This window comes from Aulonocara stuartgranti (genome assembly GCF_965226115.1).
Source record: "Aulonocara stuartgranti genome assembly, chromosome: 5".
Classification (NCBI taxonomy): domain Eukaryota; kingdom Metazoa; phylum Chordata; class Actinopteri; order Cichliformes; family Cichlidae; genus Aulonocara; species Aulonocara stuartgranti.
Window position 1 is genome coordinate 41,198,633 of NC_138943.1, and position 25,968 is coordinate 41,224,600.

At 48.1% G+C, this 25,968-nt stretch overlaps 1 protein-coding gene across 2 annotated transcripts in view; it reads right to left on the reverse strand.

Moving 5' to 3' along the window:
* Positions 1-3,747: 3,747 nt before the first annotated feature.
* Positions 3,748-25,968, reverse strand: part of LOC309706898 (uncharacterized protein) — a 39,158-nt gene continuing 16,937 nt past the window's right edge. For both annotated transcript variants that reach the window (XM_082533890.1, XM_082533891.1), the window contains 5 exons: positions 21,009-21,209; positions 14,554-14,754; positions 10,427-10,627; positions 6,250-6,450; positions 3,748-4,435 (listed from right to left, as the gene is read on the reverse strand). In XM_082533890.1, the coding sequence (XP_082390016.1) occupies positions 4,130-4,435; positions 6,250-6,450; positions 10,427-10,627; positions 14,554-14,754; positions 21,009-21,209 (1,110 nt within the window). In that variant the 3' untranslated portion in view covers positions 3,748-4,129. The remainder of the gene's footprint in view (positions 4,436-6,249; positions 6,451-10,426; positions 10,628-14,553; positions 14,755-21,008; positions 21,210-25,968) is intronic.

The following is a 25,968-nucleotide window of genomic DNA, read 5'->3' on the forward strand; positions in this document are numbered from 1 at the left end:
GGCCACCAGCAAGCTGGTAGCCTGAGATGCACGGGCCATCGATGGGGCCGGGTGGTGGTGTCCCTGCCCTGGTTCAAAAAATTGCCCTTATCTAGGGTTATAGTGCACATTTAGTATCAACTGGGCCGTTCGCGACGTTTCGGCATATTTTTGCCTTCTTCAGGCCGACCCAGTGTGTCTTCTGTTTTCTGTCTGCCTCTCTTGGCCTTTTATACTTTTGTTAGCTCCTCCCACTTGGGCTTTACTTCTTGTCTTTTTCTTTTTCCTTTTCTGCTTAGCTTTCTTTCTTTTACGTGACTGCTTGTCTTTTTCTTTTTCTGACTTCTTGTCTTTTTCTTTTTCTGACTTCTTGTCTTTCTTTTTTACGTGACTTCTTGTCTTTCATATCTTTAGTTTTCTTACTATTTTTTATGGCACCCCCTGTCTTTTTTGACATCCCGTCCTTTGTTCACTGTATATTTGTTTATGGCACCCCCTTCCATTAAATCCTTTCCGTGTGTTTGTTTACATTATTCTCTTTGTTTTATCTTACTCGGTTTCTTTACCTTTCTCTCTTGTACGTGACTTCTTGTCTTTTTCTGTTTCTGACTTCTTGTCTTTTTCTTTTTCTGCTTATCTTTCTTTCTTGTACGTGACTACTTGTCTTTTTCTTTTTCTGACTTCTTGTCTTTTTCTTTTTCTACTTGTTTTTCATTTTTACGTGACTTCTTGTCTTTTTCTTTTTCTACTTGTTTTTCTGTACGTGACTTCTTGTCTTCGTTTTTTGTTTTAGGGACCCCCCTATGGTTAGGGTTAGGGTAAGATAGAGGGCAGGGGCACCCCCAACCCCACGAGGCACTGGCTGGTTAGGTGTTGAGAAAAGAATCAGGCCACCAGCAAGCTGGTAGCCTGAGATGCACGGGCCATCGATGGGGCCGGGTGGTGGTGTCCCTGCCCTGGTTCAAAAAATTGCCCTTATCTAGGGTTATAGTGCACATTTAGTATCAACTGGGCCGTTCGCGACGTTTCGGCATATTTTTGCCTTCTTCAGGCCGACCCAGTGTGTCTTCTGTTTTCTGTCTGCCTCTCTTGGCCTTTTATACTTTTGTTAGCTCCTCCCACTTGGGCTTTACTTCTTGTCTTTTTCTTTTTCCTTTTCTGCTTAGCTTTCTTTCTTTTACGTGACTGCTTGTCTTTTTCTTTTTCTGACTTCTTGTCTTTTTCTTTTTCTGACTTCTTGTCTTTCTTTTTTACGTGACTTCTTGTCTTTCATATCTTTAGTTTTCTTACTATTTTTTATGGCACCCCCTGTCTTTTTTGACATCCCGTCCTTTGTTCACTGTATATTTGTTTATGGCACCCCCTTCCATTAAATCCTTTCCGTGTGTTTGTTTACATTATTCTCTTTGTTTTATCTTACTCGGTTTCTTTACCTTTCTCTCTTGTACGTGACTTCTTGTCTTTTTCTGTTTCTGACTTCTTGTCTTTTTCTTTTTCTGCTTATCTTTCTTTCTTGTACGTGACTACTTGTCTTTTTCTTTTTCTGACTTCTTGTCTTTTTCTTTTTCTACTTGTTTTTCATTTTTACGTGACTTCTTGTCTTTTTCTTTTTCTACTTGTTTTTCTGTACGTGACTTCTTGTCTTCGTTTTTTGTTTTAGGGACCCCCCTATGGTTAGGGTTAGGGTAAGATAGAGGGCAGGGGCACCCCCAACCCCACGAGGCACTGGCTGGTTAGGTGTTGAGAAAAGAATCAGGCCACCAGCAAGCTGGTAGCCTGAGATGCACGGGCCATCGATGGGGCCGGGTGGTGGTGTCCCTGCCCTGGTTCAAAAAATTGCCCTTATCTAGGGTTATAGTGCACATTTAGTATCAACTGGGCCGTTCGCGACGTTTCGGCATATTTTTGCCTTCTTCAGGCCGACCCAGTGTGTCTTCTGTTTTCTGTCTGCCTCTCTTGGCCTTTTATACTTTTGTTAGCTCCTCCCACTTGGGCTTTACTTCTTGTCTTTTTCTTTTTCCTTTTCTGCTTAGCTTTCTTTCTTTTACGTGACTGCTTGTCTTTTTCTTTTTCTGACTTCTTGTCTTTTTCTTTTTCTGACTTCTTGTCTTTCTTTTTTACGTGACTTCTTGTCTTTCATATCTTTAGTTTTCTTACTATTTTTTATGGCACCCCCTGTCTTTTTTGACATCCCGTCCTTTGTTCACTGTATATTTGTTTATGGCACCCCCTTCCATTAAATCCTTTCCGTGTGTTTGTTTACATTATTCTCTTTGTTTTATCTTACTCGGTTTCTTTACCTTTCTCTCTTGTACGTGACTTCTTGTCTTTTTCTGTTTCTGACTTCTTGTCTTTTTCTTTTTCTGCTTATCTTTCTTTCTTGTACGTGACTACTTGTCTTTTTCTTTTTCTGACTTCTTGTCTTTTTCTTTTTCTACTTGTTTTTCATTTTTACGTGACTTCTTGTCTTTTTCTTTTTCTACTTGTTTTTCTGTACGTGACTTCTTGTCTTCGTTTTTTGTTTTAGGGACCCCCCTATGGTTAGGGTTAGGGTAAGATAGAGGGCAGGGGCACCCCCAACCCCACGAGGCACTGGCTGGTTAGGTGTTGAGAGGGGTTAGGGGTTAGGGGGTTAGGGGGTTAGGGTTAGGGTTAGGGTTAGGGTTAGGGTTAGGGTTAGGGGTTAGGGTTAGGGGTTAGGGTTAGGGTTAGGGTTAGGGTTAGGGGTTAGGGTAGGGTTAGGGTTAGGGTTAGGGTTAGGTTAGGGGGTAATAGCCAGAGCTTGACGGAATAAAATGGAATAACTGGGAAAGTAAGTGTCGTAGAGGGATGAAAGTGGTGTCTACGGGGGGGTTTCGGGGTGCTCCGGACACCCTGGTGAAGACCCCATGTCGATAGCACCAACGGTTCTGGACTTGGTGTAAATGGGTCCAAATTTGACGGAATAAAAAGGTCAAAGTGGCAGATAGGAGTGTCCGATCGGGCCGATTCCACCACCACTGTACTCAGCAGGCCCTGCCGGGTCGTTCGACACGCAGCATGGCAGGGATCGGTGACATAACATGTAGCAGTTTCCCTTCACAGAAGCGTCTGCAGCAGGTGGGTGGAGGAGGAGGCAGCAGAACCAGGCCTTTGGAGCACTGTGTCATCTCCTGGTCCTGATGCTTTGAATCTCCCTCTCTGTCTGTCTGTCTGTCTGTCTGTCACACACACACACACACACACAGAAGCTGGTCAAGTGCTGTGCAACTGGGATTGCACCTGTCGTCCACAGGAGGGCGCCTAGCTGGGAAGTCCAGTACATTCCATATTAAAGTTGTTGCAAGTGCATTTTTTGTGTAAAAGACAGACACACACACACACACACACACACACACACACACACACACACAGTAAGGTCTGAAGTGCAAAATTTGAATTACATTCCTTTGTATCTCTCCCTCTCTCTCTCTCTCTCTCTCTCTCTCTCTCTGTCTCTCTCTCTCTCTCTCTGTCAACACACACACACACACACACACACTCACACACACCAAAGCACACAGACAGAAGCTGGTCACAACTGCTGTGCAACTGGGATTGAACCAGGGGGGCTCCCTCTGCTGGCTCAATGCGGTACAAAGTGTCAGAAGCTGTTAGATATCTGCTTTTGACAATCAATTGCACCTGTCATCCACAGGAGGGCGCCTAGCTGGGAAGTCCAGTACATTCCATATTAAAGTTGTTGCAAGTGCATTTTTTGTGTAAAAGACAGACACACACACACACACACACACACACACACACACACACTGTAAGGTCTGAAGTGCAAAATTTGAATTACATTCCTTTGTATCTCTCCCTCTCTCTCTCTCTCTCTGTCTCTCTCTCTCTCTCTCTGTCAACACACACACACACACACACACACACACACACACACACACACACACTCAATGGAGTATAAAATAAAGACCGGGGCAGTTCTCTCACTGGAGTCTCTTAGAGTGGAGGCTGCCCTTGCTAGCAAGAAGTTCTGTGTGTTTCTCTTCTCTGAGTCTTTACTGAAGAAGTGTTTTATAACATTTTCCTTAACAACTGACATGTGTTTTTTGTGTAAAAGAGAGAGACACACACACACACACACACACACACACACACACACACACACTCACACTCAGCGGCTCAGAGATGAGGGAAAAACAACAGAAATCAGGATAGATTTTAATGTCAGGAGATGCCCTGTGATGCTGGGGCCATTGTGTAAGATTGGAATGTGTACCAGTGGCTGGTGGGTGGTCCTTGAAGGTCCCGGGAGGAGGCGGCGAGGAGGCAGCGGGTGGCTGGGCTTGAGCTGTGGATCAGGGACGTCATTAATTCTGCCTGGTGCTGCGTGTGCCCTGTGCAGCTTGGATGTCTGCCGCTGACGCTCTGTGGTTCCTGTTCTGCTGATCTCCTGGTCCACACACGGCTTCAGGGTGCACTGTACAAGGGAAGAAGAAATGCATCATTGGTTACCAAAATAAAACAGTGTCTTTCTGCCTGTGTCATTCTGTTTGGTTTCTTTGAGCGTTTGTTTCTTAAATACACAGCAAGTGTCACTCTCTCTCTCTCTCTGTCACACACACACACACACACACACACACACACACACACACACACACACACAGACACTGTGAGGTCTGCAGTTCAAAATTTGAATCTCAGAGCTTGGTGTTTTTGTCTCCCTCCAGTGGACAAATGCAGGTATGATGAGGGTTGGTTAGGTTAGGGGGTAATAGCCAGAGCTTGACGGAATAAAATGGAATAACTGGGAAAGTAAGTGTCGTAGAGGGATGAAAGTGGTGTCTACGGGGGGGTTTCGGGGTGCTCCGGACACCCTGGTGAAGACCCCATGTCGATAGCACCAACGGTTCTGGACTTGGTGTAAATGGGTCCAAATTTGACGGAATAAAAAGGTCAAAGTGGCAGATAGGAGTGTCCGATCGGGCCGATTCCACCACCACTGTACTCAGCAGGCCCTGCCGGGTCGTTCGACACGCAGCATGGCAGGGATCGGTGACATAACATGTAGCAGTTTCCCTTCACAGAAGCGTCTGCAGCAGGTGGGTGGAGGAGGAGGCAGCAGAACCAGGCCTTTGGAGCACTGTGTCATCTCCTGGTCCTGATGCTTTGAATCTCCCTCTCTGTCTGTCTGTCTGTCTGTCTGTCACACACACACACACACACACACAGAAGCTGGTCAAGTGCTGTGCAACTGGGATTGCACCTGTCGTCCACAGGAGGGCGCCTAGCTGGGAAGTCCAGTACATTCCATATTAAAGTTGTTGCAAGTGCATTTTTTGTGTAAAAGACAGACACACACACACACACACACACACACACACACACACACACACACACACACACACACAGTAAGGTCTGAAGTGCAAAATTTGAATTACATTCCTTTGTATCTCTCCCTCTCTCTCTCTCTCTCTCTCTCTCTCTCTCTGTCTCTCTCTCTCTCTCTCTGTCAACACACACACACACACACACACACACACTCACACACACCAAAGCACACAGACAGAAGCTGGTCACAACTGCTGTGCAACTGGGATTGAACCAGGGGGGCTCCCTCTGCTGGCTCAATGCGGTACAAAGTGTCAGAAGCTGTTAGATATCTGCTTTTGACAATCAATTGCACCTGTCATCCACAGGAGGGCGCCTAGCTGGGAAGTCCAGTACATTCCATATTAAAGTTGTTGCAAGTGCATTTTTTGTGTAAAAGACAGACACACACACACACACACACACACACACACACACACACTGTAAGGTCTGAAGTGCAAAATTTGAATTACATTCCTTTGTATCTCTCCCTCTCTCTCTCTCTCTCTCTCTCTCTGTCTCTCTCTCTCTCTCTCTCTCTCTCTGTCAACACACACACACACACACACACACACACACACACACACACACACACTCAATGGAGTATAAAATAAAGACCGGGGCAGTTCTCTCACTGGAGTCTCTTAGAGTGGAGGCTGCCCTTGCTAGCAAGAAGTTCTGTGTGTTTCTCTTCTCTGAGTCTTTACTGAAGAAGTGTTTTATAACATTTTCCTTAACAACTGACATGTGTTTTTTGTGTAAAAGAGAGAGACACACACACACACACACACACACACACACACACACACACACTCACACTCAGCGGCTCAGAGATGAGGGAAAAACAACAGAAATCAGGATAGATTTTAATGTCAGGAGATGCCCTGTGATGCTGGGGCCATTGTGTAAGATTGGAATGTGTACCAGTGGCTGGTGGGTGGTCCTTGAAGGTCCCGGGAGGAGGCGGCGAGGAGGCAGCGGGTGGCTGGGCTTGAGCTGTGGATCAGGGACGTCATTAATTCTGCCTGGTGCTGCGTGTGCCCTGTGCAGCTTGGATGTCTGCCGCTGACGCTCTGTGGTTCCTGTTCTGCTGATCTCCTGGTCCACACACGGCTTCAGGGTGTACTGTACAAGGGGAGAAGAAATGCATCATTGGTTACCAAAATAAAACAGTGTCTTTCTGCCTGTGTCATTCTGTTTGGTTTCTTTGAGCGTTTGTTTCTTAAATACACAGCAAGTGTCACTCTCTCTCTCTCTCTGTCACACACACACACACACACACACACACACACACACACACACACACACACAGACACTGTGAGGTCTGCAGTTCAAAATTTGAATCTCAGAGCTTGGTGTTTTTGTCTCCCTCCAGTGGACAAATGCAGGTATGATGAGGGTTGGTTAGGTTAGGGGGTAATAGCCAGAGCTTGACGGAATAAAATGGAATAACTGGGAAAGTAAGTGTCGTAGAGGGATGAAAGTGGTGTCTACGGGGGGGTTTCGGGGTGCTCCGGACACCCTGGTGAAGACCCCATGTCGATAGCACCAACGGTTCTGGACTTGGTGTAAATGGGTCCAAATTTGACGGAATAAAAAGGTCAAAGTGGCAGATAGGAGTGTCCGATCGGGCCGATTCCACCACCACTGTACTCAGCAGGCCCTGCCGGGTCGTTCGACACGCAGCATGGCAGGGATCGGTGACATAACATGTAGCAGTTTCCCTTCACAGAAGCGTCTGCAGCAGGTGGGTGGAGGAGGAGGCAGCAGAACCAGGCCTTTGGAGCACTGTGTCATCTCCTGGTCCTGATGCTTTGAATCTCCCTCTCTGTCTGTCTGTCTGTCTGTCTGTCACACACACACACACACACACACAGAAGCTGGTCAAGTGCTGTGCAACTGGGATTGCACCTGTCGTCCACAGGAGGGCGCCTAGCTGGGAAGTCCAGTACATTCCATATTAAAGTTGTTGCAAGTGCATTTTTTGTGTAAAAGACAGACACACACACACACACACACACACACACACACACACACACACACACACAGTAAGGTCTGAAGTGCAAAATTTGAATTACATTCCTTTGTATCTCTCCCTCTCTCTCTCTCTCTCTCTCTCTCTCTCTCTGTCTCTCTCTCTCTCTCTCTGTCAACACACACACACACACACACACTCACACACACCAAAGCACACAGACAGAAGCTGGTCACAACTGCTGTGCAACTGGGATTGAACCAGGGGGGCTCCCTCTGCTGGCTCAATGCGGTACAAAGTGTCAGAAGCTGTTAGATATCTGCTTTTGACAATCAATTGCACCTGTCATCCACAGGAGGGCGCCTAGCTGGGAAGTCCAGTACATTCCATATTAAAGTTGTTGCAAGTGCATTTTTTGTGTAAAAGACAGACACACACACACACACACACACACACACACACACACACACTGTAAGGTCTGAAGTGCAAAATTTGAATTACATTCCTTTGTATCTCTCCCTCTCTCTCTCTCTCTCTCTCTGTCTCTCTGTCTCTCTCTCTCTCTCTGTCAACACACACACACACACACACACACACACACACACACACACACACACACACACACACACACACTGTAAGGTCTGAAGTGCAAAATTTGAATTACATTCCTTTGTATCTCTCCCTCTCTCTCTCTCTCTCTCTCTCTCTCTCTGTCAACACACACACACACACACACACGCACACACACACGCTCAATGGAGTATAAAATAAAGACCGGGGCAGTTCTCTCACTGGAGTCTCTTAGAGTGGAGGCTGCCCTTGCTAGCAAGAAGTTCTGTGTGTTTCTCTTCTCTGAGTCTTTACTGAAGAAGTGTTTTATAACATTTTCCTTAACAACTGACATGTGTTTTTTGTGTAAAAGAGAGAGAGACACACACACACACACACACACACACACACACACACACACACACACACACACACACACACTCACACTCAGCGGCTCAGAGATGAGGGAAAAACAACAGAAATCAGGATAGATTTTAATGTCAGGAGATGCCCTGTGATGCTGGGGCCATTGTGTAAGATTGGAATGTGTACCAGTGGCTGGTGGGTGGTCCTTGAAGGTCCCAGGAGGAGGCGGCGAGGAGGCAGCGGGTGGCTGGGCTTCGGCCTTGGCCCAGGAACGTCATTTATTCTGCGTGGTGCCGCGTGTGCCCTGTGCAGCTTCGATGTGTGCGGCTGACGCTCTGTGGTTCCTGTTCCTGTCATAAAAGGCCCTGTACAAGGGGATAAGAAATGCATCATTGGTTACCAAAATAAAACAGTGTCTTTCTGCCTGTGTCATTCTGTTTGGTTTCTTTGAGCGTTTGTTTCTTAAATACACAGCAAGTGTCACTCTCTCTCTCTCTCTCTGTCACACACACACACACACACACACACCAAAGCACACACACCAAAGCGCGCACACACACACACACACACACCAAAGCGCGCACACACACACACACACACACACACACACAGACACAGACACTGTGAGGTTTGCAGTGCAAAATTTGAATTTTAGTGCATGGTGTTTTTGTCTCCCTCCAGTGGACAAATGCAGGTATGATGAGGGTTGGTTAGGTTAGGGGGTAATAGCCAGAGCTTGACGGAATAAAATGGAATAACTGGGAAAGTAAGTGTCGTAGAGGGATGAAAGTGGTGTCTACGGGGGGGTTTCGGGGTGCTCCGGACACCCTGGTGAAGACCCCATGTCGATAGCACCAACGGTTCTGGACTTGGTGTAAATGGGTCCAAATTTGACGGAATAAAAAGGTCAAAGTGGCAGATAGGAGTGTCCGATCGGGCCGATTCCACCACCACTGTACTCAGCAGGCCCTGCCGGGTCGTTCGACACGCAGCATGGCAGGGATCGGTGACATAACATGTAGCAGTTTCCCTTCACAGAAGCGTCTGCAGCAGGTGGGTGGAGGAGGAGGCAGCAGAACCAGGCCTTTGGAGCACTGTGTCATCTCCTGGTCCTGATGCTTTGAATCTCCCTCTCTGTCTGTCTGTCTGTCTGTCTGTCACACACACACACACACACACAGAAGCTGGTCAAGTGCTGTGCAACTGGGATTGCACCTGTCGTCCACAGGAGGGCGCCTAGCTGGGAAGTCCAGTACATTCCATATTAAAGTTGTTGCAAGTGCATTTTTTGTGTAAAAGACAGACACACACACACACACACACACACACACACACACACACACACAGTAAGGTCTGAAGTGCAAAATTTGAATTACATTCCTTTGTATCTCTCCCTCTCTCTCTCTCTCTCTCTCTCTCTCTCTCTGTCTCTCTCTCTCTCTCTCTGTCAACACACACACACACACACACACACTCACACACACCAAAGCACACAGACAGAAGCTGGTCACAACTGCTGTGCAACTGGGATTGAACCAGGGGGGCTCCCTCTGCTGGCTCAATGCGGTACAAAGTGTCAGAAGCTGTTAGATATCTGCTTTTGACAATCAATTGCACCTGTCATCCACAGGAGGGCGCCTAGCTGGGAAGTCCAGTACATTCCATATTAAAGTTGTTGCAAGTGCATTTTTTGTGTAAAAGACAGACACACACACACACACACACACACACACACACACACACTGTAAGGTCTGAAGTGCAAAATTTGAATTACATTCCTTTGTATCTCTCCCTCTCTCTCTCTCTCTCTGTCTCTCTCTCTCTCTCTCTGTCAACACACACACACACACACACACACACACACACACACACACACACACTCAATGGAGTATAAAATAAAGACCGGGGCAGTTCTCTCACTGGAGTCTCTTAGAGTGGAGGCTGCCCTTGCTAGCAAGAAGTTCTGTGTGTTTCTCTTCTCTGAGTCTTTACTGAAGAAGTGTTTTATAACATTTTCCTTAACAACTGACATGTGTTTTTTGTGTAAAAGAGAGAGAGACACACACACACACACACACACACACACACACACACACACACTCACACTCAGCGGCTCAGAGATGAGGGAAAAACAACAGAAATCAGGATAGATTTTAATGTCAGGAGATGCCCTGTGATGCTGGGGCCATTGTGTAAGATTGGAATGTGTACCAGTGGCTGGTGGGTGGTCCTTGAAGGTCCCGGGAGGAGGCGGCGAGGAGGCAGCGGGTGGCTGGGCTTGAGCTGTGGATCAGGGACGTCATTAATTCTGCCTGGTGCTGCGTGTGCCCTGTGCAGCTTGGATGTCTGCCGCTGACGCTCTGTGGTTCCTGTTCTGCTGATCTCCTGGTCCACACACGGCTTCAGGGTGCACTGTACAAGGGAAGAAGAAATGCATCATTGGTTACCAAAATAAAACAGTGTCTTTCTGCCTGTGTCATTCTGTTTGGTTTCTTTGAGCGTTTGTTTCTTAAATACACAGCAAGTGTCACTCTCTCTCTCTCTCTGTCACACACACACACACACACACACACACACACACACACACACACACACACAGACACTGTGAGGTCTGCAGTTCAAAATTTGAATCTCAGAGCTTGGTGTTTTTGTCTCCCTCCAGTGGACAAATGCAGGTATGATGAGGGTTGGTTAGGTTAGGGGGTAATAGCCAGAGCTTGACGGAATAAAATGGAATAACTGGGAAAGTAAGTGTCGTAGAGGGATGAAAGTGGTGTCTACGGGGGGGTTTCGGGGTGCTCCGGACACCCTGGTGAAGACCCCATGTCGATAGCACCAACGGTTCTGGACTTGGTGTAAATGGGTCCAAATTTGACGGAATAAAAAGGTCAAAGTGGCAGATAGGAGTGTCCGATCGGGCCGATTCCACCACCACTGTACTCAGCAGGCCCTGCCGGGTCGTTCGACACGCAGCATGGCAGGGATCGGTGACATAACATGTAGCAGTTTCCCTTCACAGAAGCGTCTGCAGCAGGTGGGTGGAGGAGGAGGCAGCAGAACCAGGCCTTTGGAGCACTGTGTCATCTCCTGGTCCTGATGCTTTGAATCTCCCTCTCTGTCTGTCTGTCTGTCTGTCTGTCACACACACACACACACACACACAGAAGCTGGTCAAGTGCTGTGCAACTGGGATTGCACCTGTCGTCCACAGGAGGGCGCCTAGCTGGGAAGTCCAGTACATTCCATATTAAAGTTGTTGCAAGTGCATTTTTTGTGTAAAAGACAGACACACACACACACACACACACACACACACACACACACACACACACACACACACACACACACACACAGTAAGGTCTGAAGTGCAAAATTTGAATTACATTCCTTTGTATCTCTCCCTCTCTCTCTCTCTCTCTCTCTCTCTCTCTCTCTGTCTCTCTCTCTCTCTCTCTGTCAACACACACACACACACACACACTCACACACACCAAAGCACACAGACAGAAGCTGGTCACAACTGCTGTGCAACTGGGATTGAACCAGGGGGGCTCCCTCTGCTGGCTCAATGCGGTACAAAGTGTCAGAAGCTGTTAGATATCTGCTTTTGACAATCAATTGCACCTGTCATCCACAGGAGGGCGCCTAGCTGGGAAGTCCAGTACATTCCATATTAAAGTTGTTGCAAGTGCATTTTTTGTGTAAAAGACAGACACACACACACACACACACACACACACACACACACACTGTAAGGTCTGAAGTGCAAAATTTGAATTACATTCCTTTGTATCTCTCCCTCTCTCTCTCTCTCTCTGTCTCTCTCTCTCTCTCTCTGTCAACACACACACACACACACACACGCACACACACACGCTCAATGGAGTATAAAATAAAGACCGGGGCAGTTCTCTCACTGGAGTCTCTTAGAGTGGAGGCTGCCCTTGCTAGCAAGAAGTTCTGTGTGTTTCTCTTCTCTGAGTCTTTACTGAAGAAGTGTTTTATAACATTTTCCTTAACAACTGACATGTGTTTTTTGTGTAAAAGAGAGAGAGACACACACACACACACACACACACACACACACACACACACACACACACACACACACACACACACTCACACTCAGCGGCTCAGAGATGAGGGAAAAACAACAGAAATCAGGATAGATTTTAATGTCAGGAGATGCCCTGTGATGCTGGGGCCATTGTGTAAGATTGGAATGTGTACCAGTGGCTGGTGGGTGGTCCTTGAAGGTCCCAGGAGGAGGCGGCGAGGAGGCAGCGGGTGGCTGGGCTTCGGCCTTGGCCCAGGAACGTCATTTATTCTGCGTGGTGCCGCGTGTGCCCTGTGCAGCTTCGATGTGTGCGGCTGACGCTCTGTGGTTCCTGTTCCTGTCATAAAAGGCCCTGTACAAGGGGATAAGAAATGCATCATTGGTTACCAAAATAAAACAGTGTCTTTCTGCCTGTGTCATTCTGTTTGGTTTCTTTGAGCGTTTGTTTCTTAAATACACAGCAAGTGTCACTCTCTCTCTCTCTCTCTCTGTCACACACACACACACACACACACACACCAAAGCACACACACCAAAGCGCGCACACACACACACACACACACACACACACCAAAGCGCGCACACACACACACACACACACACACACACACAGACACAGACACTGTGAGGTTTGCAGTGCAAAATTTGAATTTTAGTGCATGGTGATTTGTCTCCCTCCAGTGGCCCACGGCAGGTATGATGAGGCTTAAATGATAGGTTATGGGGAAAAAGCCAGGAGAGGATGGGACAAAAGTGGAATAACTGAAAAAGTAAGAGGTGTAGAGGGCTGATGTTGGTGTCTAGGTGGGGGTTTTGGTGGGTGCCGGACGCTGTGGCGAAGAGGCCACGCCGATGGCTTCTTCGGTTCTGGAGATATGGCGAATCGGACCAAAAAGGATGGGACAAAACGGTCCCAGTCGGAGAAAGGAAGGTGCAGAGGGCCTGGGTCCACCACCACTGTACTCAGCAGGCCCTGCCGGGTCGTTCGACACGCAGCATGGCAGGGATCGGTGACATAACATGTAGCAGTTTCCCTTCACAGAAGCGTCTGCAGCAGGTGGGTGGAGGAGGAGGCAGCAGAACCAGGCCTTTGGAGCACTGTGTCATCTCCTGGTCCTGATGCTTTGAATCTCCCTCTCTGTCTGTCTGTCTGTCTGTCTGTCTGTCTGTCACACACACACACACACACACACACACACACACAGAAGCTGGTCAAGTGCTGTGCAACTGGGATTGCACCTGTCGTCCACAGGAGGGCGCCTAGCTGGGAAGTCCAGTACATTCCATATTAAAGTTGTTGCAAGTGCATTTTTTGTGTAAAAGACAGACACACACACACACACACACACACACACACACACACACACACACACAGTAAGGTCTGAAGTGCAAAATTTGAATTACATTCCTTTGTATCTCTCCCTCTCTCTCTCTCTCTCTCTCTCTCTCTCTCTGTCTCTCTCTCTCTCTCTCTGTCAACACACACACACACACACACACACACTCACACACACCAAAGCACACAGACAGAAGCTGGTCACAACTGCTGTGCAACTGGGATTGAACCAGGGGGGCTCCCTCTGCTGGCTCAATGCGGTACAAAGTGTCAGAAGCTGTTAGATATCTGCTTTTGACAATCAATTGCACCTGTCATCCACAGGAGGGCGCCTAGCTGGGAAGTCCAGTACATTCCATATTAAAGTTGTTGCAAGTGCATTTTTTGTGTAAAAGACAGACACACACACACACACACACACACACACACACACACACACTGTAAGGTCTGAAGTGCAAAATTTGAATTACATTCCTTTGTATCTCTCCCTCTCTCTCTCTCTCTCTCTCTCTCTGTCTCTCTCTCTCTCTCTCTCTCTCTCTGTCAACACACACACACACACACACACACACACACACACACACACACTCAATGGAGTATAAAATAAAGACCGGGGCAGTTCTCTCACTGGAGTCTCTTAGAGTGGAGGCTGCCCTTGCTAGCAAGAAGTTCTGTGTGTTTCTCTTCTCTGAGTCTTTACTGAAGAAGTGTTTTATAACATTTTCCTTAACAACTGACATGTGTTTTTTGTGTAAAAGAGAGAGAGACACACACACACACACACACACACACACACACACACACACACACACACACACACACACACACACACACTCACACTCAGCGGCTCAGAGATGAGGGAAAAACAACAGAAATCAGGATAGATTTTAATGTCAGGAGATGCCCTGTGATGCTGGGGCCATTGTGTAAGATTGGAATGTGTACCAGTGGCTGGTGGGTGGTCCTTGAAGGTCCCGGGAGGAGGCGGCGAGGAGGCAGCGGGTGGCTGGGCTTGAGCTGTGGATCAGGGACGTCATTAATTCTGCCTGGTGCTGCGTGTGCCCTGTGCAGCTTGGATGTCTGCCGCTGACGCTCTGTGGTTCCTGTTCTGCTGATCTCCTGGTCCACACACGGCTTCAGGGTGTACTGTACAAGGGGAGAAGAAATGCATCATTGGTTACCAAAATAAAACAGTGTCTTTCTGCCTGTGTCATTCTGTTTGGTTTCTTTGAGCGTTTGTTTCTTAAATACACAGCAAGTGTCACTCTCTCTCTCTCTCTGTCACACACACACACACACACACACACACACACACACACACACACACAGACACTGTGAGGTCTGCAGTTCAAAATTTGAATCTCAGAGCTTGGTGTTTTTGTCTCCCTCCAGTGGACAAATGCAGGTATGATGAGGGTTGGTTAGGTTAGGGGGTAATAGCCAGAGCTTGACGGAATAAAATGGAATAACTGGGAAAGTAAGTGTCGTAGAGGGATGAAAGTGGTGTCTACGGGGGGGTTTCGGGGTGCTCCGGACACCCTGGTGAAGACCCCATGTCGATAGCACCAACGGTTCTGGACTTGGTGTAAATGGGTCCAAATTTGACGGAATAAAAAGGTCAAAGTGGCAGATAGGAGTGTCCGATCGGGCCGATTCCACCACCACTGTACTCAGCAGGCCCTGCCGGGTCGTTCGACACGCAGCATGGCAGGGATCGGTGACATAACATGTAGCAGTTTCCCTTCACAGAAGCGTCTGCAGCAGGTGGGTGGAGGAGGAGGCAGCAGAACCAGGCCTTTGGAGCACTGTGTCATCTCCTGGTCCTGATGCTTTGAATCTCCCTCTCTGTCTGTCTGTCTGTCTGTCTGTCACACACACACACACACACACACAGAAGCTGGTCAAGTGCTGTGCAACTGGGATTGCACCTGTCGTCCACAGGAGGGCGCCTAGCTGGGAAGTCCAGTACATTCCATATTAAAGTTGTTGCAAGTGCATTTTTTGTGTAAAAGACAGACACACACACACACACACACACACACACACACACACACACACAGTAAGGTCTGAAGTGCAAAATTTGAATTACATTCCTTTGTATCTCTCCCTCTCTCTCTCTCTCTCTCTCTCTCTCTCTCTGTCTCTCTCTCTCTCTCTCTGTCAACACACACACACACACACACACTCACACACACCAAAGCACACAGACAGAAGCTGGTCACAACTGCTGTGCAACTGGGATTGAACCAGGGGGGCTCCCTCTGCTGGCTCAATGCGGTACAAAGTGTCAGAAGCTGTTAGATATCTGCTTTTGACAATCAATTGCACCTGTCATCCACAGGAGGGCGCCTAGCTGGGAAGTCCAGTACATTCCATATTAAAGTTGTTGCAAGTGCATTTTTTGTGTAAAAGACAGACACACACACACACACACACACACACACACACACACACACACTGTAAGGTCTGAAGTGCAAAATTTGAATTACATTCCTTTGTATCTCTCCCTCTCTCTCTCTCTCTCTCTCTGTCTCTCTGTCTCTCTCTCTCTCTCTGTCAACACACACACACACACACACACACACACACACACACACACACACACACACACACACACACACACACTGTAAGGTCTGAAGTGCAAAATTTGAATTACATTCCTTTGTATCTCTCCCTCTCTCTCTCTCTCTCTCTCTCTCTCTCTGTCAACACACACACACACACACACACGCACACACACACGCTCAATGGAGTATAAAATAAAGACCGGGGCAGTTCTCTCACTGGAGTCTCTTAGAGTGGAGGCTGCCCTTGCTAGCAAGAAGTTCTGTGTGTTTCTCTTCTCTGAGTCTTTACTGAAGAAGTGTTTTATAACATTTTCCTTAACAACTGACATGTGTTTTTTGTGTAAAAGAGAGAGAGACACACACACACACACACACACACACACACACACACACACACACACACACACACACACACTCACACTCAGCGGCTCAGAGATGAGGGAAAAACAACAGAAATCAGGATAGATTTTAATGTCAGGAGATGCCCTGTGATGCTGGGGCCATTGTGTAAGATTGGAATGTGTACCAGTGGCTGGTGGGTGGTCCTTGAAGGTCCCAGGAGGAGGCGGCGAGGAGGCAGCGGGTGGCTGGGCTTCGGCCTTGGCCCAGGAACGTCATTTATTCTGCGTGGTGCCGCGTGTGCCCTGTGCAGCTTCGATGTGTGCGGCTGACGCTCTGTGGTTCCTGTTCCTGTCATAAAAGGCCCTGTACAAGGGGATAAGAAATGCATCATTGGTTACCAAAATAAAACAGTGTCTTTCTGCCTGTGTCATTCTGTTTGGTTTCTTTGAGCGTTTGTTTCTTAAATACACAGCAAGTGTCACTCTCTCTCTCTCTCTCTCTGTCACACACACACACACACACACACACCAAAGCACACACACCAAAGCGCGCACACACACACACACACACACACACACCAAAGCGCGCACACACACACACACACACACACACACACACAGACACAGACACTGTGAGGTTTGCAGTGCAAAATTTGAATTTTAGTGCATGGTGATTTGTCTCCCTCCAGTGGCCCACGGCAGGTATGATGAGGCTTAAATGATAGGTTATGGGGAAAAAGCCAGGAGAGGATGGGACAAAAGTGGAATAACTGAAAAAGTAAGAGGTGTAGAGGGCTGATGTTGGTGTCTAGGTGGGGGTTTTGGTGGGTGCCGGACGCTGTGGCGAAGAGGCCACGCCGATGGCTTCTTCGGTTCTGGAGATATGGCGAATCGGACCAAAAAGGATGGGACAAAACGGTCCCAGTCGGAGAAAGGAAGGTGCAGAGGGCCTGGGTCCACCACCACTGTACTCAGCAGGCCCTGCCGGGTCGTTCGACACGCAGCATGGCAGGGATCGGTGACATAACATGTAGCAGTTTCCCTTCACAGAAGCGTCTGCAGCAGGTGGGTGGAGGAGGAGGCAGCAGAACCAGGCCTTTGGAGCACTGTGTCATCTCCTGGTCCTGATGCTTTGAATCTCCCTCTCTGTCTGTCTGTCTGTCTGTCTGTCTGTCTGTCACACACACACACACACACACACACACACACACACACAGAAGCTGGTCAAGTGCTGTGCAACTGGGATTGCACCTGTCGTCCACAGGAGGGCGCCTAGCTGGGAAGTCCAGTACATTCCATATTAAAGTTGTTGCAAGTGCATTTTTTGTGTAAAAGACAGACACACACACACACACACACACACACACACACACACACACAGTAAGGTCTGAAGTGCAAAATTTGAATTACATTCCTTTGTATCTCTCCCTCTCTCTCTCTCTCTCTCTCTCTCTCTCTCTGTCTCTCTCTCTCTCTCTCTGTCAACACACACACACACACACACACTCACACACACCAAAGCACACAGACAGAAGCTGGTCACAACTGCTGTGCAACTGGGATTGAACCAGGGGGGCTCCCTCTGCTGGCTCAATGCGGTACAAAGTGTCAGAAGCTGTTAGATATCTGCTTTTGACAATCAATTGCACCTGTCATCCACAGGAGGGCGCCTAGCTGGGAAGTCCAGTACATTCCATATTAAAGTTGTTGCAAGTGCATTTTTTGTGTAAAAGACAGACACACACACACACACACACACACACACACACACACACACACTGTAAGGTCTGAAGTGCAAAATTTGAATTACATTCCTTTGTATCTCTCCCTCTCTCTCTCTCTCTCTCTCTCTCTCTGTCTCTCTCTCTCTCTCTCTCTCTCTGTCAACACACACACACACACACACACACACACACACACACACACACACACACACACACACACACTGTAAGGTCTGAAGTGCAAAATTTGAATTACATTCCTTTGTATCTCTCCCTCTCTCTCTCTCTCTCTCTCTCTCTCTCTGTCAACACACACACACACACACACACGCACACACACACGCTCAATGGAGTATAAAATAAAGACCGGGGCAGTTCTCTCACTGGAGTCTCTTAGAGTGGAGGCTGCCCTTGCTAGCAAGAAGTTCTGTGTGTTTCTCTTCTCTGAGTCTTTACTGAAGAAGTGTTTTATAACATTTTCCTTAACAACTGACATGTGTTTTTTGTGTAAAAGAGAGAGAGACACACACACACACACACACACACACACACACACACACACACACACACACACACACACACTCAGCGGCTCAGAGATGAGGGAAAAACAACAGAAATCAGGATAGATTTTAATGTCAGGAGATGCCCTGTGATGCTGGGGCCATTGTGTAAGATTGGAATGTGTACCAGTGGCTGGTGGGTGGTCCTTGAAGGTCCCAGGAGGAGGCGGCGAGGAGGCAGCGGGTGGCTGGGCTTCGGCCTTGGCCCAGGAACGTCATTTATTCTGCGTGGTGCCGCGTGTGCCCTGTGCAGCTTCGATGTGTGCGGCTGACGCTCTGTGGTTCCTGTTCCTGTCATAAAAGGCCCTGTACAAGGGGATAAGAAATGCATCATTGGTTACCAAAATAAAACAGTGTCTTTCTGCCTGTGTCATTCTGTTTGGTTTCTTTGAGCGTTTGTTTCTTAAATACACAGCAAGTGTCACTCTCTCTCTCTCTCTCTCTGTCACACACACACACACACACACACACCAAAGCACACACACCAAAGCGCGCACACACACACACACACACACACACACACCAAAGCGCGCACACACACACACACACACACACACACACACAGACACAGACACTGTGAGGTTTGCAGTGCAAAATTTGAATTTTAGTGCATGGTGATTTGTCTCCCTCCAGTGGCCCACGGCAGGTATGATGAGGCTTAAATGATAGGTTATGGGGAAAAAGCCAGGAGAGGATGGGACAAAAGTGGAATAACTGAAAAAGTAAGAGGTGTAGAGGGCTGATGTTGGTGTCTAGGTGGGGGTTTTGGTGGGTGCCGGACGCTGTGGCGAAGAGGCCACGCCGATGGCTTCTTCGGTTCTGGAGATATGGCGAATCGGACCAAAAAGGATGGGACAAAACGGTCCCAGTCGGAGAAAGGAAGGTGCAGAGGGCCTGGGTCCACCACCACTGTACTCAGCAGGCCCTGCCGGGTCGTTCGACACGCAGCATGGCAGGGATCGGTGACATAACATGTAGCAGTTTCCCTTCACAGAAGCGTCTGCAGCAGGTGGGTGGAGGAGGAGGCAGCAGAACCAGGCCTTTGGAGCACTGTGTCATCTCCTGGTCCTGATGCTTTGAATCTCCCTCTCTGTCTGTCTGTCTGTCTGTCTGTCTGTCTGTCACACACACACACACACACACACACACACACACACACAGAAGCTGGTCAAGTGCTGTGCAACTGGGATTGCACCTGTCGTCCACAGGAGGGCGCCTAGCTGGGAAGTCCAGTACATTCCATATTAAAGTTGTTGCAAGTGCATTTTTTGTGTAAAAGACAGACACACACACACACACACACACACACACACACACACACACACACAGTAAGGTCTGAAGTGCAAAATTTGAATTACATTCCTTTGTATCTCTCCCTCTCTCTCTCTCTCTCTCTCTCTCTCTCTCTGTCTCTCTCTCTCTCTCTCTGTCAACACACACACACACACACACACACACTCACACACACCAAAGCACACAGACAGAAGCTGGTCACAACTGCTGTGCAACTGGGATTGAACCAGGGGGGCTCCCTCTGCTGGCTCAATGCGGTACAAAGTGTCAGAAGCTGTTAGATATCTGCTTTTGACAATCAATTGCACCTGTCATCCACAGGAGGGCGCCTAGCTGGGAAGTCCAGTACATTCCATATTAAAGTTGTTGCAAGTGCATTTTTTGTGTAAAAGACAGACACACACACACACACACACACACACACACACACACACTGTAAGGTCTGAAGTGCAAAATTTGAATTACATTCCTTTGTATCTCTCCCTCTCTCTCTCTCTCTCTCTCTCTCTGTCTCTCTCTCTCTCTCTCTCTCTCTCTGTCAACACACACACACACACACACACACACACACACACACACACACACACACTCAATGGAGTATAAAATAAAGACCGGGGCAGTTCTCTCACTGGAGTCTCTTAGAGTGGAGGCTGCCCTTGCTAGCAAGAAGTTCTGTGTGTTTCTCTTCTCTGAGTCTTTACTGAAGAAGTGTTTTATAACATTTTCCTTAACAACTGACATGTGTTTTTTGTGTAAAAGAGAGAGACACACACACACACACACACACACACACACACACACACACACTCACACTCAGCGGCTCAGAGATGAGGGAAAAACAACAGAAATCAGGATAGATTTTAATGTCAGGAGATGCCCTGTGATGCTGGGGCCATTGTGTAAGATTGGAATGTGTACCAGTGGCTGGTGGGTGGTCCTTGAAGGTCCCGGGAGGAGGCGGCGAGGAGGCAGCGGGTGGCTGGGCTTGAGCTGTGGATCAGGGACGTCATTAATTCTGCCTGGTGCTGCGTGTGCCCTGTGCAGCTTGGATGTCTGCCGCTGACGCTCTGTGGTTCCTGTTCTGCTGATCTCCTGGTCCACACACGGCTTCAGGGTGTACTGTACAAGGGGAGAAGAAATGCATCATTGGTTACCAAAATAAAACAGTGTCTTTCTGCCTGTGTCATTCTGTTTGGTTTCTTTGAGCGTTTGTTTCTTAAATACACAGCAAGTGTCACTCTCTCTCTCTCTCTGTCACACACACACACACACACACACACACACACACACACACACACACACAGACACTGTGAGGTCTGCAGTTCAAAATTTGAATCTCAGAGCTTGGTGTTTTTGTCTCCCTCCAGTGGACAAATGCAGGTATGATGAGGGTTGGTTAGGTTAGGGGGTAATAGCCAGAGCTTGACGGAATAAAATGGAATAACTGGGAAAGTAAGTGTCGTAGAGGGATGAAAGTGGTGTCTACGGGGGGGTTTCGGGGTGCTCCGGACACCCTGGTGAAGACCCCATGTCGATAGCACCAACGGTTCTGGACTTGGTGTAAATGGGTCCAAATTTGACGGAATAAAAAGGTCAAAGTGGCAGATAGGAGTGTCCGATCGGGCCGATTCCACCACCACTGTACTCAGCAGGCCCTGCCGGGTCGTTCGACACGCAGCATGGCAGGGATCGGTGACATAACATGTAGCAGTTTCCCTTCACAGAAGCGTCTGCAGCAGGTGGGTGGAGGAGGAGGCAGCAGAACCAGGCCTTTGGAGCACTGTGTCATCTCCTGGTCCTGATGCTTTGAATCTCCCTCTCTGTCTGTCTGTCTGTCTGTCTGTCACACACACACACACACACACACAGAAGCTGGTCAAGTGCTGTGCAACTGGGATTGCACCTGTCGTCCACAGGAGGGCGCCTAGCTGGGAAGTCCAGTACATTCCATATTAAAGTTGTTGCAAGTGCATTTTTTGTGTAAAAGACAGACACACACACACACACACACACACACACACACACACACACACACACACAGTAAGGTCTGAAGTGCAAAATTTGAATTACATTCCTTTGTATCTCTCCCTCTCTCTCTCTCTCTCTCTCTCTCTCTCTCTGTCTCTCTCTCTCTCTCTCTGTCAACACACACACACACACACACACTCACACACACCAAAGCACACAGACAGAAGCTGGTCACAACTGCTGTGCAACTGGGATTGAACCAGGGGGGCTCCCTCTGCTGGCTCAATGCGGTACAAAGTGTCAGAAGCTGTTAGATATCTGCTTTTGACAATCAATTGCACCTGTCATCCACAGGAGGGCGCCTAGCTGGGAAGTCCAGTACATTCCATATTAAAGTTGTTGCAAGTGCATTTTTTGTGTAAAAGACAGACACACACACACACACACACACACACACACACACACACACTGTAAGGTCTGAAGTGCAAAATTTGAATTACATTCCTTTGTATCTCTCCCTCTCTCTCTCTCTCTCTCTCTCTCTCTGTCTCTCTGTCTCTCTCTCTCTCTCTGTCAACACACACACACACACACACACACACACACACACACACACACACACACACACACACACACACACACTGTAAGGTCTGAAGTGCAAAATTTGAATTACATTCCTTTGTATCTCTCCCTCTCTCTCTCTCTCTCTCTCTCTCTCTCTGTCAACACACACACACACACACACACGCACACACACACGCTCAATGGAGTATAAAATAAAGACCGGGGCAGTTCTCTCACTGGAGTCTCTTAGAGTGGAGGCTGCCCTTGCTAGCAAGAAGTTCTGTGTGTTTCTCTTCTCTGAGTCTTTACTGAAGAAGTGTTTTATAACATTTTCCTTAACAACTGACATGTGTTTTTTGTGTAAAAGAGAGAGAGACACACACACACACACACACACACACACACACACACACACACACACACACACACACACACTCACACTCAGCGGCTCAGAGATGAGGGAAAAACAACAGAAATCAGGATAGATTTTAATGTCAGGAGATGCCCTGTGATGCTGGGGCCATTGTGTAAGATTGGAATGTGTACCAGTGGCTGGTGGGTGGTCCTTGAAGGTCCCAGGAGGAGGCGGCGAGGAGGCAGCGGGTGGCTGGGCTTCGGCCTTGGCCCAGGAACGTCATTTATTCTGCGTGGTGCCGCGTGTGCCCTGTGCAGCTTCGATGTGTGCGGCTGACGCTCTGTGGTTCCTGTTCCTGTCATAAAAGGCCCTGTACAAGGGGATAAGAAATGCATCATTGGTTACCAAAATAAAACAGTGTCTTTCTGCCTGTGTCATTCTGTTTGGTTTCTTTGAGCGTTTGTTTCTTAAATACACAGCAAGTGTCACTCTCTCTCTCTCTCTCTCTGTCACACACACACACACACACACACACCAAAGCACACACACCAAAGCGCGCACACACACACACACACACACACACACCAAAGCGCGCACACACACACACACACACACACACACACACAGACACAGACACTGTGAGGTTTGCAGTGCAAAATTTGAATTTTAGTGCATGGTGATTTGTCTCCCTCCAGTGGCCCACGGCAGGTATGATGAGGCTTAAATGATAGGTTATGGGGAAAAAGCCAGGAGAGGATGGGACAAAAGTGGAATAACTGAAAAAGTAAGAGGTGTAGAGGGCTGATGTTGGTGTCTAGGTGGGGGTTTTGGTGGGTGCCGGACGCTGTGGCGAAGAGGCCACGCCGATGGCTTCTTCGGTTCTGGAGATATGGCGAATCGGACCAAAAAGGATGGGACAAAACGGTCCCAGTCGGAGAAAGGAAGGTGCAGAGGGCCTGGGTCCACCACCACTGTACTCAGCAGGCCCTGCCGGGTCGTTCGACACGCAGCATGGCAGGGATCGGTGACATAACATGTAGCAGTTTCCCTTCACAGAAGCGTCTGCAGCAGGTGGGTGGAGGAGGAGGCAGCAGAACCAGGCCTTTGGAGCACTGTGTCATCTCCTGGTCCTGATGCTTTGAATCTCCCTCTCTGTCTGTCTGTCTGTCTGTCTGTCTGTCTGTCACACACACACACACACACACACACACACACACACACAGAAGCTGGTCAAGTGCTGTGCAACTGGGATTGCACCTGTCGTCCACAGGAGGGCGCCTAGCTGGGAAGTCCAGTACATTCCATATTAAAGTTGTTGCAAGTGCATTTTTTGTGTAAAAGACAGACACACACACACACACACACACACACACACACACACACACAGTAAGGTCTGAAGTGCAAAATTTGAATTACATTCCTTTGTATCTCTCCCTCTCTCTCTCTCTCTCTCTCTCTCTCTCTCTGTCTCTCTCTCTCTCTCTCTGTCAACACACACACACACACACACACTCACACACACCAAAGCACACAGACAGAAGCTGGTCACAACTGCTGTGCAACTGGGATTGAACCAGGGGGGCTCCCTCTGCTGGCTCAATGCGGTACAAAGTGTCAGAAGCTGTTAGATATCTGCTTTTGACAATCAATTGCACCTGTCATCCACAGGAGGGCGCCTAGCTGGGAAGTCCAGTACATTCCATATTAAAGTTGTTGCAAGTGCATTTTTTGTGTAAAAGACAGACACACACACACACACACACACACACACACACACACACACACTGTAAGGTCTGAAGTGCAAAATTTGAATTACATTCCTTTGTATCTCTCCCTCTCTCTCTCTCTCTCTCTCTCTCTCTGTCTCTCTCTCTCTCTCTCTCTCTCTGTCAACACACACACACACACACACACACACACACACACACACACACACACACACACACACACTGTAAGGTCTGAAGTGCAAAATTTGAATTACATTCCTTTGTATCTCTCCCTCTCTCTCTCTCTCTCTCTCTCTCTCTCTGTCAACACACACACACACACACACACGCACACACACACGCTCAATGGAGTATAAAATAAAGACCGGGGCAGTTCTCTCACTGGAGTCTCTTAGAGTGGAGGCTGCCCTTGCTAGCAAGAAGTTCTGTGTGTTTCTCTTCTCTGAGTCTTTACTGAAGAAGTGTTTTATAACATTTTCCTTAACAACTGACATGTGTTTTTTGTGTAAAAGAGAGAGAGACACACACACACACACACACACACACACACACACACACACACACACACACACACACACACACTCACACTCAGCGGCTCAGAGATGAGGGAAAAACAACAGAAATCAGGATAGATTTTAATGTCAGGAGATGCCCTGTGATGCTGGGGCCATTGTGTAAGATTGGAATGTGTACCAGTGGCTGGTGGGTGGTCCTTGAAGGTCCCAGGAGGAGGCGGCGAGGAGGCAGCGGGTGGCTGGGCTTCGGCCTTGGCCCAGGAACGTCATTTATTCTGCGTGGTGCCGCGTGTGCCCTGTGCAGCTTCGATGTGTGCGGCTGACGCTCTGTGGTTCCTGTTCCTGTCATAAAAGGCCCTGTACAAGGGGATAAGAAATGCATCATTGGTTACCAAAATAAAACAGTGTCTTTCTGCCTGTGTCATTCTGTTTGGTTTCTTTGAGCGTTTGTTTCTTAAATACACAGCAAGTGTCACTCTCTCTCTCTCTCTCTCTGTCACACACACACACACACACACACACCAAAGCACACACACCAAAGCGCGCACACACACACACACACACACACACACCAAAGCGCGCACACACACACACACACACACACACACACACAGACACAGACACTGTGAGGTTTGCAGTGCAAAATTTGAATTTTAGTGCATGGTGATTTGTCTCCCTCCAGTGGCCCACGGCAGGTATGATGAGGCTTAAATGATAGGTTATGGGGAAAAAGCCAGGAGAGGATGGGA